The following is a 15,732-nucleotide window of genomic DNA, read 5'->3' on the forward strand; positions in this document are numbered from 1 at the left end:
TTCAACTGTTTCCTAAAACAGATGTAATGGTATAACACAAAGGTGTGGATTACGAGTGCATGTAACAGACTTTTTAATTATTAATAAATATGTTTCATGTGTTCATGCATCTTAAAATTAAAATTAAGAAAGTACCTATATATGTGATACTATATGTGTAGATTACATCTAGGTAAGTCAATTTTCAGTAATCGTAATGACATTAATCAATCATCATTCAAATTTAGCAAAATGCATGTGGAAAGACTAACCATATGCATTTAGCAGACTTTATAATTATAATAAAAAAATACTAAATATGTTCAAGATAAATTAATAATTTAATATTATTAAATTAATGACTATTCTGAGGACATCACCTGTGTGAGCTGGTCATCAAGCACCTTCTTGGGAGGCCGTACGTGTGTAAAAAACACATGGAGCAGGTTGCCTGGAGTCTGAGAGTTGATCTGCTCTTTGCTGAGATAAATGTCCGATACTTTCACAGGTTTTGTTGGAATGGGGCTCAGTACCTGCTCTGCATATACGCAGCTCTTAAAGATGTCCGTTAGCACATCACGTGCCCCAGGAACCAGTTTGTCTCCTACAAGCACAAAAACGAATAAAACATCTAACAAACTTGATAAAGTTAAAGCAAAACCTTGCAAATAGAGTCACAGAATGAAAGTCTAAAATAAAACACAGTTCTAAGATAAAGAAAGCAACCAACCTCTGATAGATTTATCAAGGAAGTACTCTTCAAGGGCAGAACTCCCTTGAGTGTCAAATAAACTCTGATTTACACTCGAGGCAGTGAGGATCTCCTCATTGGTCATCTCCATTAGCTCCTCCTCCCTTTCAAGATTGGAAAGGCCAATGAGATCACTGCTGTTGAAAAGACTGGCTCGAATCTTCTCAACCTGGGCCCGTGCCCTTACCTGTACAACAAAAGCATAAACAGTAACATTATTGGATATCTAATTTCTTTTTAGAAAGGCTGCAAGCAAGATTTAGCATAACACAGGAAATGAAGCATATCTCTGTCTTAAAAGTGGCCTCAGAATAGTAAGTGCACTAGAGTTACCAAAAGTACTGACTTCGGTACCAGGTCGGTACTGAAATTTCCAAAATGTGATGATACCAGCATTTCCCTCTAGCATTTTAAGCCCTTAAACACCTCTGATAGGCCACTGTGTTGACGCGCTCAACATATATGTCTCTGATTGGCCGTTGTGTTGATTTTTAAATTTCAGTACCGACTTGGTACCGAAGTCTGTACTTTTTGACAACTCTAAAGTCACACAGTACACTGTGCAAATGGAACAGCCGATTAAATAAATGAATTTGAAACATGAACTAATTTAACCCTAACTATGAACAATAGTAATAATGATGCTTGCAAGCAACACTCATATTATTGTTTCTGGTGTTTTATAAGAGCAAATGTCCCACCCACCTCTATGACAGCATAGCCTTTGATCGGTCGTGTCACGCTGGCATGGATGTCTGGCGAGGCAACAGTGTACATGGAGCTCCCATCTGAGACTGACGTTGCACCACTATCCAGCTGCTCCCCAAGGCTGCCGAGACTACCTTGACTTCCTGTGCTACAAAGAGACACATCCAGACTCTCCTGACTGGACACCGTGTGGGGATCCAGGGGTGCTTGTGGCAGGGAAGGTGCTGTTTGAGAGGTCACCAACTCTTGATTTACCAGCAGCTCCCCAGCAGCCCTGGAGGCTCCCTGTAAAGACGCCTGGCTCGCTGAAGCTGAGGCGCTCATTGCTGGCGTTGTACTGTTGCTATTTGGGCTTCCTGCAGTGCAATCTCTCTTTGCATCTTGGGGAATACATGCTAGAGTTTCAGCTTTGGCTTTTTTAGGGTCTTCCTCCTGAACTGGAATAAAGATCTCATCCTTGAAGAGACCACCGTGCGCATTGCAAGCCCTTCGGATTGCATTGCGAACCACGGATTCCTCCAAGTGAGTTGGGATTCCTGAGAGCACGAGCAATCGGCTGTGAGCAGTGGAGCCGACCAAGGCTTGGCAAGCATCTGTAACGGCATCTCCAGTGACGCCCAGACCTTGTGGGTCTTTGTTAGCAAGGTGGCGTAAAATCAAGAGTAATGTCAACCCACGGTGAAACCACAACATGTCTTCTGGCTTCCCTCCGGCCATGTTTAGTAAAGCATTATCACATTCTGACGGTCTTGCACCACTTCCGGAACCATGTTTCCCTGAGATGGCAGTTGCTGAAGCAACAGTGACTGCTGCCCGTTCTCGCTTTAGCTTCACTTTTTTGCGCTTCGAAAGCAAACTCGGACTTTGTGGCGTCTGGCCTGGGGAGGATGACGAAGAGGACGAGGAATCACTACAGTTTGCGGTGCTCGTAGACGAAGGGGCGCCTACTACCGACGTCCCTGCACCCGTACTGAGTGGCAGAGTCACTTCAGCGACTGCCAGGCACACCTCCATCAGAGCATGGAAGTACGTCGAGAAGCGGCTCCGCTCGGCAGAGAGCGCGATTGCTCCACCGCTACCCGTTGCAGAAGTGCAGGAACCGCCGCTAACTAAACCCCAACTTTGGGTCTCATGGTCGTAAAGCTTTCGTAGTTCCGTTTGAAGAACCATAAGGACTGTTAGGCAGGGGTTGAGAAGCAGTGTAATGTGGCTGGACAGGCCCGAAGGGGTCTTGCGCCGCTCAAAGGCATGGATCTTGCGGAGAAGCTCTGCAAGCAGGTGGAAGATCAGCTCCTTGATGCACGGAGCAAGATCAGTGGTCCACAAAAGGCCACCTAAACAAAGATAAAGCAAGTGTGACACACTAGCAGCTTTAGTTTTTTTTTTTTTTACATAAAAAAAAAAAAAACTGTATAGCTAGGACCCATTTCTCAATCTTTTTCAAAACTCTTCACACAGTTCTCCTAACCAGCTTTCAGGTTGGCACAGCAGTAAATTTTACATTCAAAATGTCTGTAATAATATGTTTCCTGGGATCCTCGGAGCAAAATTAACATTTCTCACCCAGCAACTCCACAACCTGCATAAGCACAGAAGTGGGCACAGTGTCCAGCTCATCCTCAGAGCGGTCAATCGTTTCTCCTACGGTGTAGGTTAGCAGCTGTTCAGCAAAGGCCATAGCCAAGGGAAACTCAAGAGGCAACGAGTGCAATACCAGCACTGCACCAGGAGGGGGAGATACACCTGCTGACAGGACCAAAATATAAATTAAAGTCGGCATTAAAACGAAAATTCAGCCTCTATTTTCTAAAAGTGTTTCTGATTGATCTCATCCCACGGTCACAATAGACATCAAAAGATTAGACTTCTACGGACACTGCAGCGGTTGAAATATTGCGTCACACTCTGAGGAGTGTAGAAGAATAACTAGTGTGAAGAATTACTTTTTAAAAAACATTAAATATTTTGAAATTTTGGACATACAGTATTAGATCTACACCACTTTACTGCAACACTGCAATCCTGCAGATTTAAAGTTTGCGTTCTTTTAATTCAGCTAAGAGGTCACGCAAGTCAGAGTTCACCAAACTTGAACTTTGGAATGCAGCGAAATTTGCATGAGCTTGCATTTGCATGCATATTATTAGAAGTCAAAGGAATTAAAAGTGTAGTTTAACCATTCCTTTATTGTGCTTTATTGCTCCTTTATTGTGAACAATTAACAATTCATTTGTGTATGTTTTAGTTTTTTTTTAGTTTTTTTTTAAATTGAGCTAGTAATTTTTAATCAAAATGTCATAACTCTTCAGTGAAACGTCAAACTTCTCTCTGGTGCAAACCAATTGCAAAGATCATATAAATACAAAATATATAATTGATTATAATGTGTTTTCCAGGTATGTGGTATATAGCATCCCTTGTGAAAAATGAAATAGTTAGCATACTTTTCAAAAAGATTACTTATGGAAATATTATACTTCAAAAGAATATACTTACAGTGAGGAAAATAAGTATTTGAACACCCTGCTATTTTGCAAGTTCTCCCACTTAGAAATCATGGAGGGGTCTGAAATTGTCATCGTAGGTGCATGTCCACTGTGAGAGACATAATCTAAAAAAAAAAAAATCCAGAAATCACAATGTATGATTTTTTAACTATTTATTTGTATGATACAGCTGCAAATAAGTATTTGAACACCTGAGAAAATCAATGTTAATATTTGGTACAGTAGCCTTTGTTTGCAATTACAGAGGTCAAACGTTTCCTGTAGTTTTTCACCAGGTTTGCACACACTGCAGGAGGGATTTTGGCCCACTCCTCCACACAGATCTTCTCTAGATCAGTCAGGTTTCTGGGCTGTCGCTGAGAATCACAGAGTTTGAGCTCCCTCCAAAGATTCTCTATTGGGTTTAGGTCTGGAGACTGGCTAGGCCACGCCAGAACCTTGATATGCTTCTTACAGAGCCACTCCTTGGTTATCCTGGCTGTGTGCTTCGGGTCATTGTCATGTTGGAAGACCCAGCCTCGACCCATCTTCAATGCTCTAACTGAGGGAAGGAGGTTGTTCCCCAAAATCTCGCAATACATGGTCCCGGTCATCCTCTCCTTAATACAGTGCAGTCGCCCTGTCCCATGTGCAGAAAAACACCCCCAAAGCATGATGCTACCACCCCCATGCTTCACAGTAGGGATTCCTCCAAACACGTTTAGTGGAATTATGACCAAAAAGTTCTATTTTGGTCTCATCTGACCACATGACTTTCTCCCATGACTCTTCTGGATCATCCAAATGGTCACTGGCAAACTTAAGACGGGCCTTGACATGTGCTGGTTTAAGCAGGGGAACCTTCCGTGCCATGCATGATTTCAAACCATGACGTCTTAGTGTATTACCAACAGTAACCTTGGAAACGGTGGTCCCAGCTCTTTTCAGGTCATTGACCAGCTCCTCCCGTGTAGTTCTGGGCTGATTTCTCACCTTTCTTAGGATCATTGAGACCCCACGAGGTGAGATCTTGCATGGAGCCCCAGTCCGAGGGAGATTTGGTCCGAATGGTCCGAATGGACCTTTTTTTCACCAAGCTGCTTGGCAATTTCCCCGTAGCCCTTTCCAGCCTTGTGGAGGTGTACAATTTTGTCTCTAGTGTCTTTGGACAGCTCTTTGGTCTTGGCCATGTTAGTAGTTGGTTTCTTACTGATTGTATGGGGTGGACAGGTGTCTTTATGCAGCTAACGACCTCAAACAGATGCATCTAATTTAGGATAATAAATGGAGTGGAGGTGGACATTTTAAAGGCAGACTAACAGGTCTTGAGGGTCAGAATTCTAGCTGATAGACAGGTGTTCAAATACTTATTTGCAGCTGTATCATACAAATAAATAGTTAAAAAATCATATATTGTGGACATGCACCTACGATGACAATTTCAGACCCCTCCATGATTTCTAAGTGGGAGAACTTGCAAAAAAGCAGGGTGTTCAAATACTTATTTTCCTCACTGTAAGTGTGCACTGAATGTAATTGTTTTAGACACTTATATGTAATTTCATAGTTACTTCTATTGTCTTTGAAATATGGTTAAAATATACTGCTAAATTTACTTTAAGATTTTATGGTAAACTAAAATATACTTTAATGCCATTTCTATTGAAACTTTTATGATATGCATTTAAGTATATTTGTAATTACATATTTGTAATGATGAAGTTACAATTTACTAAAAATATATTTATGTTAAATGTAATATTGAACGACACTACAGTTAATATTATAATCAAGTACTTTACATGTGCATGTTTACATGTATGCTAGTCAACACATCAAAATAAGTGCACTTCTTTAAAGGATGACAAAATGTTAATAAAACATAATGATTTAAAATTTACTTTCAAGTTAAACTTTTAATATCAAATGCACTTTATAAATGTGTACTAAGGTTAAGAGTTAAGATACACTACAAGTGCATTTTAATAGACTTAAGTATAACTTTTTTTTTCACAAGGAATACCCCAGATGCTGATTTAAGTGGCCTCTTTGCTTACTTTTGTACATTAGCAAAGACATTTTTATGTTTATTGAATTGAGTACAACCTTATGAGTAACTGAAATCCGAAAATGTACAGTATGTAAGAATGTAACACGTTTTTGACATGCCTAGTTTGACATGCACTTTGTCAGTGGGGATGATGATGCTGGGATACTGGTTGGCTGTGGGTGGAGGGGTGAGTCCTGTGTTAGACGGGGAGGCGTCTAGCGGGAAGCACACTGCTTCCATCAGATTCAACTGGCCGTTTCGTCGCACCTTGTGACCAAGTCCATATACCATTACACGAGTCCAAGGGGCTTTGTATAGAGAGGAACTAAGAAAAAAATACAAACATGAGCATATAGAATATTTAACAGAAAACTGAGATTTTTGAAAATAAATAGTTTTAGACTTTTACTATGCAAAGCTCCCTGCTTAGTGCAACTAGACTAAAGAAAGTAGACTAAAGAGGCAAAAACAGGTAATTCAGAACTAATATTATAACTAGCTAACATTATGAATCAATATGAACTCACTCTTTGCGGCAGCTGGCTTGGCTCTCTTTGCAAGAGACGAGCACAAAGGCAGCACCGGGGAAGTTCACATCCACGCTGACCTTGGACTCAGTGATGGGAAACTCTTCCAGTGTAAACTGTTCAGGTGCACTCTGAATTTTCAGCAAACATTAAAGAATGTAACTAAAATTGTAACAACCAATACTAATTTAACATGTTTTTTTATTTTACAGTATGTGTATTTACAGTGTACTTACCCAAGAAAGTACTGGGTAATATAAGGTAACTACATGGATTATAGATAGGTTGAGGGGGAGGTTCAGGGTTAGCACCTAGTTATTACCTAGTTATTGCAATTGATATAATAAGTAGTACATAGTATGTACATGTGGATCAGGAATGTATAATAAAGTGGAATGTTTCTTATCACACTTAAGTACACTTCTAAGTCCACTTTGTAATAATGTCAAATTAAAAGGTTAACGCTTTATTTTAAGGTGTCCTTGTTACAGTGTAATTATACATTTAACATTTAAATATCACAGATTATAATGGTGGATTTGCAGTGAATAATGTAATTAGCTGCCTGATTCAAAATGCATTCAGTAATGTTCTAAATATCTAAATTATAGATGTCTTTCTGATCACAAAAAAGAAAATAATATTAAGAAAAATATAGTGATTTTCCCTTTAGAAAAGTAAAAGTTCTATTTTTGTTGCAGAATTTTGTTCTCTTATTTATTTCTACTTTCTGCCTATGACTTTTATCGTATACAAACTATGGTGTTCAGAATAATACACTGCTATACTGATATAATGGGCACAAATAAGTTGTGAGGCACTAGTACCTGAAGGAAACAGCAGATCTGTTTAGTGAGTTCGAGAAGGCTGTCTTCGCCCTGGTGCAGAGCTCTGCTGATGGCCACCGTCAGCCATTCACGGATGGCCTGTGCGTTTCCCTGATAGAAGAGCTCAGTCGGAGAACAGCTCTTGCCCTGGAGCTCGTGGAGAACAGACTGAGCCAGCAGAATAGAGTTAGAACTGATTCTGCCATCTACAGAAGCCAAAGGGAAATGAACAAATACACAAGAGTTTAATGACATTTTTTTTTCCTAGTATATATTAGGTAACACTTTACAATAAGGTTGCATAAAAAAAAAGTAATCTGATTACATAATGCATGTTACTTGTAATGCGTTACCCCCAACACTGCAAGTAGTTACTTATGCAAGTTCAAATCTAAACCTGTGTTCCTCAAAATATTTGTATGACATCACCTGGCAAAGGTGGAGCCAGTAGCTGATTGGACAAGAGCTGCAGGTGCTCAAGTGTGATGTCTCGTACAGCGGGAATGTGGAAGAGACGTGTGAATGTGTGAGGGCTCTTGGGAGCAAAGATGTTGAGCAATGCCATGCGGCAGTACAGACGCGCGAGAGCACTTTCACAACGCAGCAGCTCCCTGAAACACACAAGCACAGCACACACAAACACAACTCTTTCAGTAAAATTCCGACATTTTTTTTATCTACAATAGGAAAAAATGCATTACCGATGAATTTGGATGTTGCTGCTGTCCAGAGACACCAGGCCATTTGCTGCAGCCCTGCGGGACCCGGCTGGCGGCCTCTCTAGCATCTCAATGGGGTACCAGTACCGGACTAACACACCCTCACTTCGGAGATATGTCTCCACCTGGACCAGTTCATTGGCCTGAATACACACAAATGAAGACATTTCATTTTTGTTGCATTTTGAAACAAGTGCATTTAGAAGAGGTTCAAATGCTAGTGTGTATATAAGAATGAATATCACATAGCCTGTCAAAAATATGTATGGGCTATTTTAATTTTACGAACAAAATAATGCAATGCGGGACAAATATTTACATTTATATGTTTAAAATGTGAAGCATTTCACATTATTATCCCTCAATCATGAGAGTATTATGCTGATTTATGCTGATTTCATTAGTTTTTTTGTTTTTTTTTCTTGGATCCGGATGATTCTCCTTACGTCATAAAGTTATCAAAGTTAAAATGGGCAAAGTAATAAATATAAATAAAGAAATAAATATAAATAAAATATATAAAAATGAAGTAGAATACATCAAGGTGCACAGAGTCAATTGTCATGAACATGCAAAATGTATTTAAATAAGGCTAATTTTCTTTATGCAAAATAAAATATCTTTTATTTATTTTTTTCACATGAAATGTTTTGATCCCTTTAAACAGAGTGATTTGGAAACTGAAATTTGACTAATGTGGATACCCACAGAGTCTACATCGAGCACGACACCATGCAAGCCAAAAGTCTTCAGCATGCCCCGGATGGCAAACTTTGGTAAGGCTGTTCCACCTGTGCTGCTACAGGTGTTGTTTCCCTCTGGGCAGCGGATGCCCACTGTTAAGCCTGTGAGGAAAATGGTTACATTTTTAACCTGTTATTGTAATAATAAAATAGTACTTATCGGTGCAGTCTCATCAATGCAATTCTGACTGGTGCAATTATAAAATACAGTATATATGCATGTACAGTACAGTATAGTATATGTATGTATAGAAACAATGTGTGATCTCCACAATAGACCAAACAAAATTAAGTGCATAGATCCTAGGACAAATATTCATGTTAACGTGCGCTTTCACACAGACCTTTGCGGACTTTGTCAATGGTGAACTTATTAGCTTCATCTTTGATGTCCTCGATGGTTGGAAGGTAGAGGTCACGAGGAATACCTCCATTCTCTTCATATAGGAACTCAACAGTCTGACGTGCAATGTCCACCATTCCTGCCAGGAATACCAGCATTATTTATATTATACTCATGGAGAAAAACTTCTCTATCTAGTTCAGTAATCAAGAGGGCGCAGGCTGATAGGTCCTTTACATGCAATCTGCAAGCAATCACATCATTACCACATGGCACAAGCTGATTGGTCTCTGTTGATCCTGCAGCCAATGAGATTGCTTGCTCAAGGTGCATCATGAGATTGCTTGCTCATTGGCTGCTACAGTGATTAAACCTTATGAGGCGACGAGAAGTTTTTTGCACACATATTCTCTTCTGTGTCAGTCTCTGACGCTGTTGTTATTTTTATTTTATTATTTTTTGGCACACAAAAAGTATTCTCGTCGCTTCATAACATTAAGGTTGAACCACTGTAGGCACATGGACTATTTTAACGATGTCTTTACTACCTTTCTGGGCCTTGAAAGTGGTAATAATGTTGCACTCAGTCTATGGGGGGGTCAGAAAGCTCTCAGATTTCATCAAAAATATCTTAATATGTGTTTTGAAGATGAAGGTCTTAAAGGTTTGAAATGACATGAGAGTGAGTAATTAATGACAGGATTTTCATTTTTGGGTAAACTAACCCTTTATACTATAAAACATCTTCATTCAATTGCAATTAATATGCTATTAAGTGTCCAAAACATAGCATTTATTTCACACTTAAGTATATTCTTTTAAAGTATATGATTTCTGTAATAAGTACTATTTTTAAGAAGTATGCTAAAGTTACTTCTTTTTCACGAGGAAATGTCTACCCAGCTGGACAACCTGACCACTCTTTGAATAAATGAATAGGCTGAGAGGGACTCTTTTAGCCATTGTAAATAAATAAAAGAGACATTCACCGAGCTGAAGTGCTCCTTTGATCTGATCCAGACCAGACTTCCTCTCTGCTTCATTCCTGAAACGACGCCGAATGGTTGGAAAAACCTTGGTTTCCCACGCTTTCACTAGCAAGGCGTAGTGATCCTCCTTTACAAAGAGACGGCGAGAGAAAAACATAAAAGATTTCTTTGAAAAGACAGTTTGCTTACACTATGTTAGGGGTGTAACTTTCAAAATGCTTTAGAGAAAATTAAGGGCCTAGTTATGAGCTTTCCATACCCTAGGAATGTCTTCATCATCTTCATCATCACTCTCATCATCAGCAATTAGTGGCGGGTGGGCGTTTGGCCCTGAGACGACCAGATTCTCATAGCTCAGTTCTACCTTGTAGTGACAAGAGGCATCACTATTGTATTCTGTAAATAAAATCAGACCACAAGAACCAAAGTTTAACCCATATGAATCTGATATTCATTACTGATTCAGTCAGATAGCAAGTTTTATTTAGAGGAGGGAGGGACAACATTCAAAAGCAATCTAACCTCATGTACAGTACATGCATACAACTTTTTGAGCTGAAAGTATTAATATTAGTTAATGTTTAAGTCGACACTCACGTTGCTGTGCTGTGACGACCGCCGCAATGCGACACGGAGGACCATGAGAACCAGAATCAGACGCCACACTAGTGCCGGCATCATTGTCGCTGTCGGAGGCCATGGCAAAGGGCAGAGCCTCAAAGTTGGCACTGATCTCCTCTGAGAGGTCCATGCAAAGGTCGGCAGCGTTTCGGTGAGCCTGTCCCTCTGCGTACGCAAACAACCGGCAGCCAAAGTTTGCGTGGATCTTTGTATTCTGAAATTACACAATGACAAATCATTATTAAACATTTTTATTATTTATAAAACAAGGCTAAAGGGCAAATAAGGAAACCAGTGTACAATAAAAAGACATGTATAACTAACAATTACATAAGCAACAGTCCCCTCAAATAAGTTTTTGGATGCTTAAACCATACATAAATAAAACTCAAAAAAAGTCAACTTAAAAAAAAAGAAAATTACTAAAACTGAAATAAATATAAATAGAATAAAGCTAAATAGAAATATAAACAAACTTTACTAAATTGTAAACTAAAATTAAAATGAAAACTAAAAATTACCTCAACTAATAATAATTAAAAAAAGTTTTCAAAATATTAATGAAGACTATAGTATTAAAATAATCCTAAAAAAAAAGAAAATTACTAAAACTGAAATAAATATAAATAGAATAAAGCTAAATAGAAATATAAACAAACTTTACTAAATTGTAAACTAAAATTAAAATGAAAACTAAAAATTACCTCAACTAATAATAATTAAAAAAAGTATGAAAATTCAAAATATGAATGAAGACTATAGTATTAAAATAATCCTAAAATAACACCATTTCCTTTTTCATTAGCATATTATTGGTATGCTTTCTGCAAAACCTCTTGCAGGGATTTGTTTCCCCTCACAAATGTATCCAGTAAACCTATAAATGGACTGAAACCATCATGCTTTTTATTTAGCATTTGTTTGCAAACCTTCTTCTGAATGTGGACTACGGGCCACATCCCTCCAGCCACATCCTCCAGATAAGGGGCGAGACGTTGACCACAGTAAGTGAAGTAAACCCTCCCTTTAGGAGGCTGACCGGGTGGAGGTGGAGTGCCTTCCAAACGCTCCCAACCTATACCAGCAACATCACCTGTGTCAAAACATACAAGACAAATCATCACTGGGGAAGCTTGAGAAATGTTCATCAAACCAAAAAAATGTCATTAAACTTTGTGAGTGATGACAAATAGTGGCATTTATAATGTTTTAAAATGGTTGCCTACCAGCGTTGGGGAGTAACTAAACATAGCAACCCTACTAACTTTACATACACTACAGAACAACAGAGAACCAGCAGAGAACCAATTTTACCAACAAGCATTGGTCTGTTAACAAACCACTACATTGTTGGTTTTTACAGTACAATTTTTTTTATCTTACTCAGTATTTTTCATAATTTAAGCATAAAACCATGAAAACAGTGTTATTTTGCTTCTTAAGTAAATGTATCTTGATTTATTTATTTTGTTGTTGTTGATATTTGCATTGGAAAACAAGCTAAAAATACAGAGTGAGAATCTTTTTTTTTTCAGAGTATGTGATATTTTATTATGCACACAACTTTACAGATGAGGAAGTTGAGTCAATAATCAGTCAATAATAATAATAATCATCATGCTCCTACAGTATTAACACTCAATTTCAGATCTTTAGACACAAATTTTAGTTTCAAGTTCGACTGCGTTCAATAATAATCACCCAAGTTCAGGAAAACAAAATGACAATGGGAAAATACAAGTGAAATAAAGAGTAATTAGGGAGCGCAATAGGAGCAAACAGAAAGCATTAGTTATAGGAGTTAGGGAATAGCATGGCCGACTCGCATTCATGGAAAAAAAACTGATTGTGAAATATCATATATTATAATTAAATTGACAAATACATTTTTGCCTTTTAAACCATAGTGTTTTAATAATCTTTTGTTGTGCTTTAAAGAAGTGCACTTATTATGTGTTAACTAAAATACTAAAGCACATGTAAAGTACTTGATTATACAGTAATTTTATGTAACGTGTCATTTGATATATTAAAATATTTTAGTTCATATATTTTAAAATGTACTAAATTGCAACTTCATCATTCGAATATTATTGTTACTTCTTCATCATTGTGTCAGTTTTTTATTCGCTGACTTAAGCTAGCTTTTTGCACGAAGAACAACATAGTGACAAAACACGCTGTGAAGCAGTCTGTCTGTTTAGGGCTACTGTAGAAACATGGTGGCGCAAAATGGCTATTTCAATGTAAGGGAACCCGCGGTGTTTGTAGATCGAAATGGCTCATTCTAAGGTAATAAAAACGTAACGGTTCATTATGTAAGGTCTTTATACACTACTGAAAACATAGTTATGTATATTATATTGCATTTCTGTCAACAGATCCTCCTAAATATTACACAATGCACATTTAAGTTACATCAGTATATTTTTAATAATATTTCAAAGACAACAGAAGTAATTAGAAAAGGACATAAAGACATAAAGTCTTCCTTAAGTTAAAAAAAGCACTCTACAGTTCAATTTTGAACTATAATAAATTTTTATTTAATTGCAATTAACACGCAATTAAGTGTCCGAAAACATTACACTCAGTTCGCACTCACAGTTAAGTATATTATTTCAGTAATAAGTACTATTTTTATAAGTATGCTAAAAGGGAGGGTAGACAAATTGTTTTATAAACACTTTTTGTTAAACTGTTTGAAACTCTCTTCACATCCTAATAGCAATCAATAATAGAAGTGGTCTAAATATTAAAACATGTACATATATTCTGTGGAAGCCTCAGGACCAATAAATGTCCTGTCAACATATGTATTTCCATAACTCCGCACACCCTGCTTGCGCAGACATCACACGTCATAAGATGTGCAGAGTTGTAAGCCACCGAGAGCCAAAAACAAAGAGAAGCCACCTTTTACAGTTCCTCCTGAACCAAAACAACGATCTTATGCTGCGTTCACACGCCATGTTATAACCGTAATTACGAGATGGCGACCCGGAGCTGTTCAAGTCCTCAGACACCGATTTATGCGTTTCTGTCATCACTATCAATGCCGAAATAAATCTCGAGCAGTCAGGTGGAACAACTAGAGCTCTGTAAGTTGTTTACGTTCATTATAATGTTATGTGCTTTGAGACATGAGGAAATTTAACGGTCTCATTCGTAACACTTGTGCAGTCTCTGCTGTGCTAGAGTTTATGCGTTCATGTGTTTTGGAGGAGGCGTGGCTTTGGAGTTTCCCTGCGCTTGAATACTTAAATAAATATAAGAAAGAATTTGGTAAGAAATGAGAGTGAGTAATCGATGACAGAATTTTCATTTTTGAGTTCAATAATTAACTGAGGTTGTAGCTTGGGAAGCTGCAGTTTCCAAAGTAGCTTCCCCAACACTGTTGCCCATAAAGGCAGTCGGCTTGAACAACATAATGTGCTTGTGGTTAATGTCTGAATGCTCAAATGAATAAAGGCCGCTTGGAACAAGGTCCTGTCTCACCAGGAAGTAGAGCCACGTCTAGTCTCACACTCTTCCACTGCAGCAAACTGGAGCCATTATAGTGTACTGCCCTCCCATTACTGAGCGGGAGAGAAACAACAACAAGGACGACATGTAAAAAGAAAGGGGTTAGGATGGGAAGCAGAGAGGAACAGAAAGAACAGGTTGATAGTCAGTATGAGTGAAAGATTATTGAATGAAAGGATAAAAAGACTGGGTCAGTACTTGTGGAATAGACAGGTGCCGACAGGATTCGTCCAGGCACCGTCTCTCTTCTCGGCCTCCGGGGAAAAACCAAACGACACTATAGGACCGCTATCATCCTCCGAATCTCCAAAAGAAACAATCTCTATCTCCCAGTAAAAAGATGGAGCCTGGAAACCAAAAAAGAGAGAGAAAATAAGAAAGAGGTACAGACAACTCTTATTGGCCTTACACTACTGTGGTCATGTTTTTTAAAGAAGTCCTTTATGCTCACCAAAGCTGCATTTAAAAAAAAATCAAAAATACAATAAAAACAGTAAAATAATAGTATAATTTAAAATATCTCCATATTTCTCTATTGTAATGCATGTTAAAATGTAATTTATTCCTGTGATGCAAAGCTGAACTTTCAGCCTCATTACTCCAGTCTTCAGTGTCACATGATCCTTCAGAAATCATTCTAATATGCTGATCTGATGCTCAAGAAACATTTATTACTATTAACAATGTTGAAAACATTTTTTTTTTTTTTTTGTGGAAACCGTGTCATTTTCTCCCCAGGATGAATAGAAAGTTCAAAAGAACAGCATTTATTAGAAATAGAAATATTTTGTAACATTATCAATGCCTTTACTGTCACTTTTGATCAAATGAATGTGTCTTTGCAGAATCAAAGTATAATTTTTTTTTTTTTTAAGTGCATGTGCCAGTACCAGGCTGTAGTTACCTGAACAGGCACAGGTGAAGTGGCATAGATGAAAGTTCCTCTGGGAAGGCCTCCACCCGCGCTTGGATCTGCCAGAAAGGTCACAGAGGTCAAGTGTGAAGAAAACATGCAGGCCCGAACCGGAGGGAAGACGCGTGACGGACACCATGTGATTTCTTTAGGCTGTAGAGAGAGAAAAAAAAAAAAAGTGTTGTGGTGCTAAGCAAGGTATTCACAAATCATAAAAAAAGGTCATATTTTCTGTTCATCCAATCAGAAGGCTTTGAGGATCTTTATGTCTGCCAATCATTTTGTGTTTACAGGGCAGCCCATATATGCAAGCAGGAAACTGAGAGAATTGTAGTAGATAAATGATAATATTACACTTTAATCAATCAGTCTTTAAAAAAACAAAACAAAGGCTTCTCTTGATCATGTTAAATCAGCACTAATGAGGCTCAACTCACCTGTCTTTGATCAGTTTGTACTGGAGGTGGTGGAGGACGAGCACAGTCTCGATAAAGCATCCTAACCCTCTCACACTGCACCTCAACCATCACTAAACGCTCTCCTACAAACAC

At 38.2% G+C, this 15,732-nt stretch overlaps 1 protein-coding gene across 3 annotated transcripts in view; it reads right to left on the reverse strand.

Annotated features, from left to right (window-relative positions):
- hectd4 (HECT domain E3 ubiquitin protein ligase 4) overlaps positions 1-15,732 on the reverse strand; it is an 83,741-nt gene that overhangs the window by 14,632 nt on the left and 53,377 nt on the right. For 2 of the 3 annotated variants that reach the window (XM_084108951.1, XM_084108950.1), the window contains exons 45-63: positions 15,619-15,722; positions 15,173-15,334; positions 14,467-14,615; positions 14,242-14,321; positions 11,673-11,836; positions 10,720-10,957; positions 10,382-10,518; positions 10,123-10,249; positions 9,135-9,272; positions 8,756-8,892; positions 8,030-8,190; positions 7,758-7,939; positions 7,329-7,534; positions 6,502-6,632; positions 6,094-6,299; positions 3,002-3,181; positions 1,436-2,772; positions 710-917; positions 360-583 (exon numbers count right to left, since the gene is read on the reverse strand). In XM_084108951.1, the coding sequence (XP_083965077.1) occupies positions 360-583; positions 710-917; positions 1,436-2,772; positions 3,002-3,181; positions 6,094-6,299; positions 6,502-6,632; positions 7,329-7,534; positions 7,758-7,939; positions 8,030-8,190; positions 8,756-8,892; positions 9,135-9,272; positions 10,123-10,249; positions 10,382-10,518; positions 10,720-10,957; positions 11,673-11,836; positions 14,242-14,321; positions 14,467-14,615; positions 15,173-15,334; positions 15,619-15,722 (4,271 nt within the window). Of the gene's footprint in view, positions 1-359; positions 584-709; positions 918-1,435; positions 2,773-3,001; positions 3,185-6,093; positions 6,300-6,501; positions 6,633-7,328; positions 7,535-7,757; positions 7,940-8,029; positions 8,191-8,755; positions 8,893-9,134; positions 9,273-10,122; positions 10,250-10,381; positions 10,519-10,719; positions 10,958-11,672; positions 11,837-14,241; positions 14,322-14,466; positions 14,616-15,172; positions 15,335-15,618; positions 15,723-15,732 lie in introns of all 3 variants that reach the window. The other variant, XM_084108949.1, reaches the window with a different exon arrangement.

This window comes from Abramis brama (genome assembly GCF_963993115.1).
Source record: "Abramis brama genome assembly, chromosome: 3".
NCBI classification, from domain to species: Eukaryota; Metazoa; Chordata; class Actinopteri; order Cypriniformes; family Leuciscidae; genus Abramis; species Abramis brama.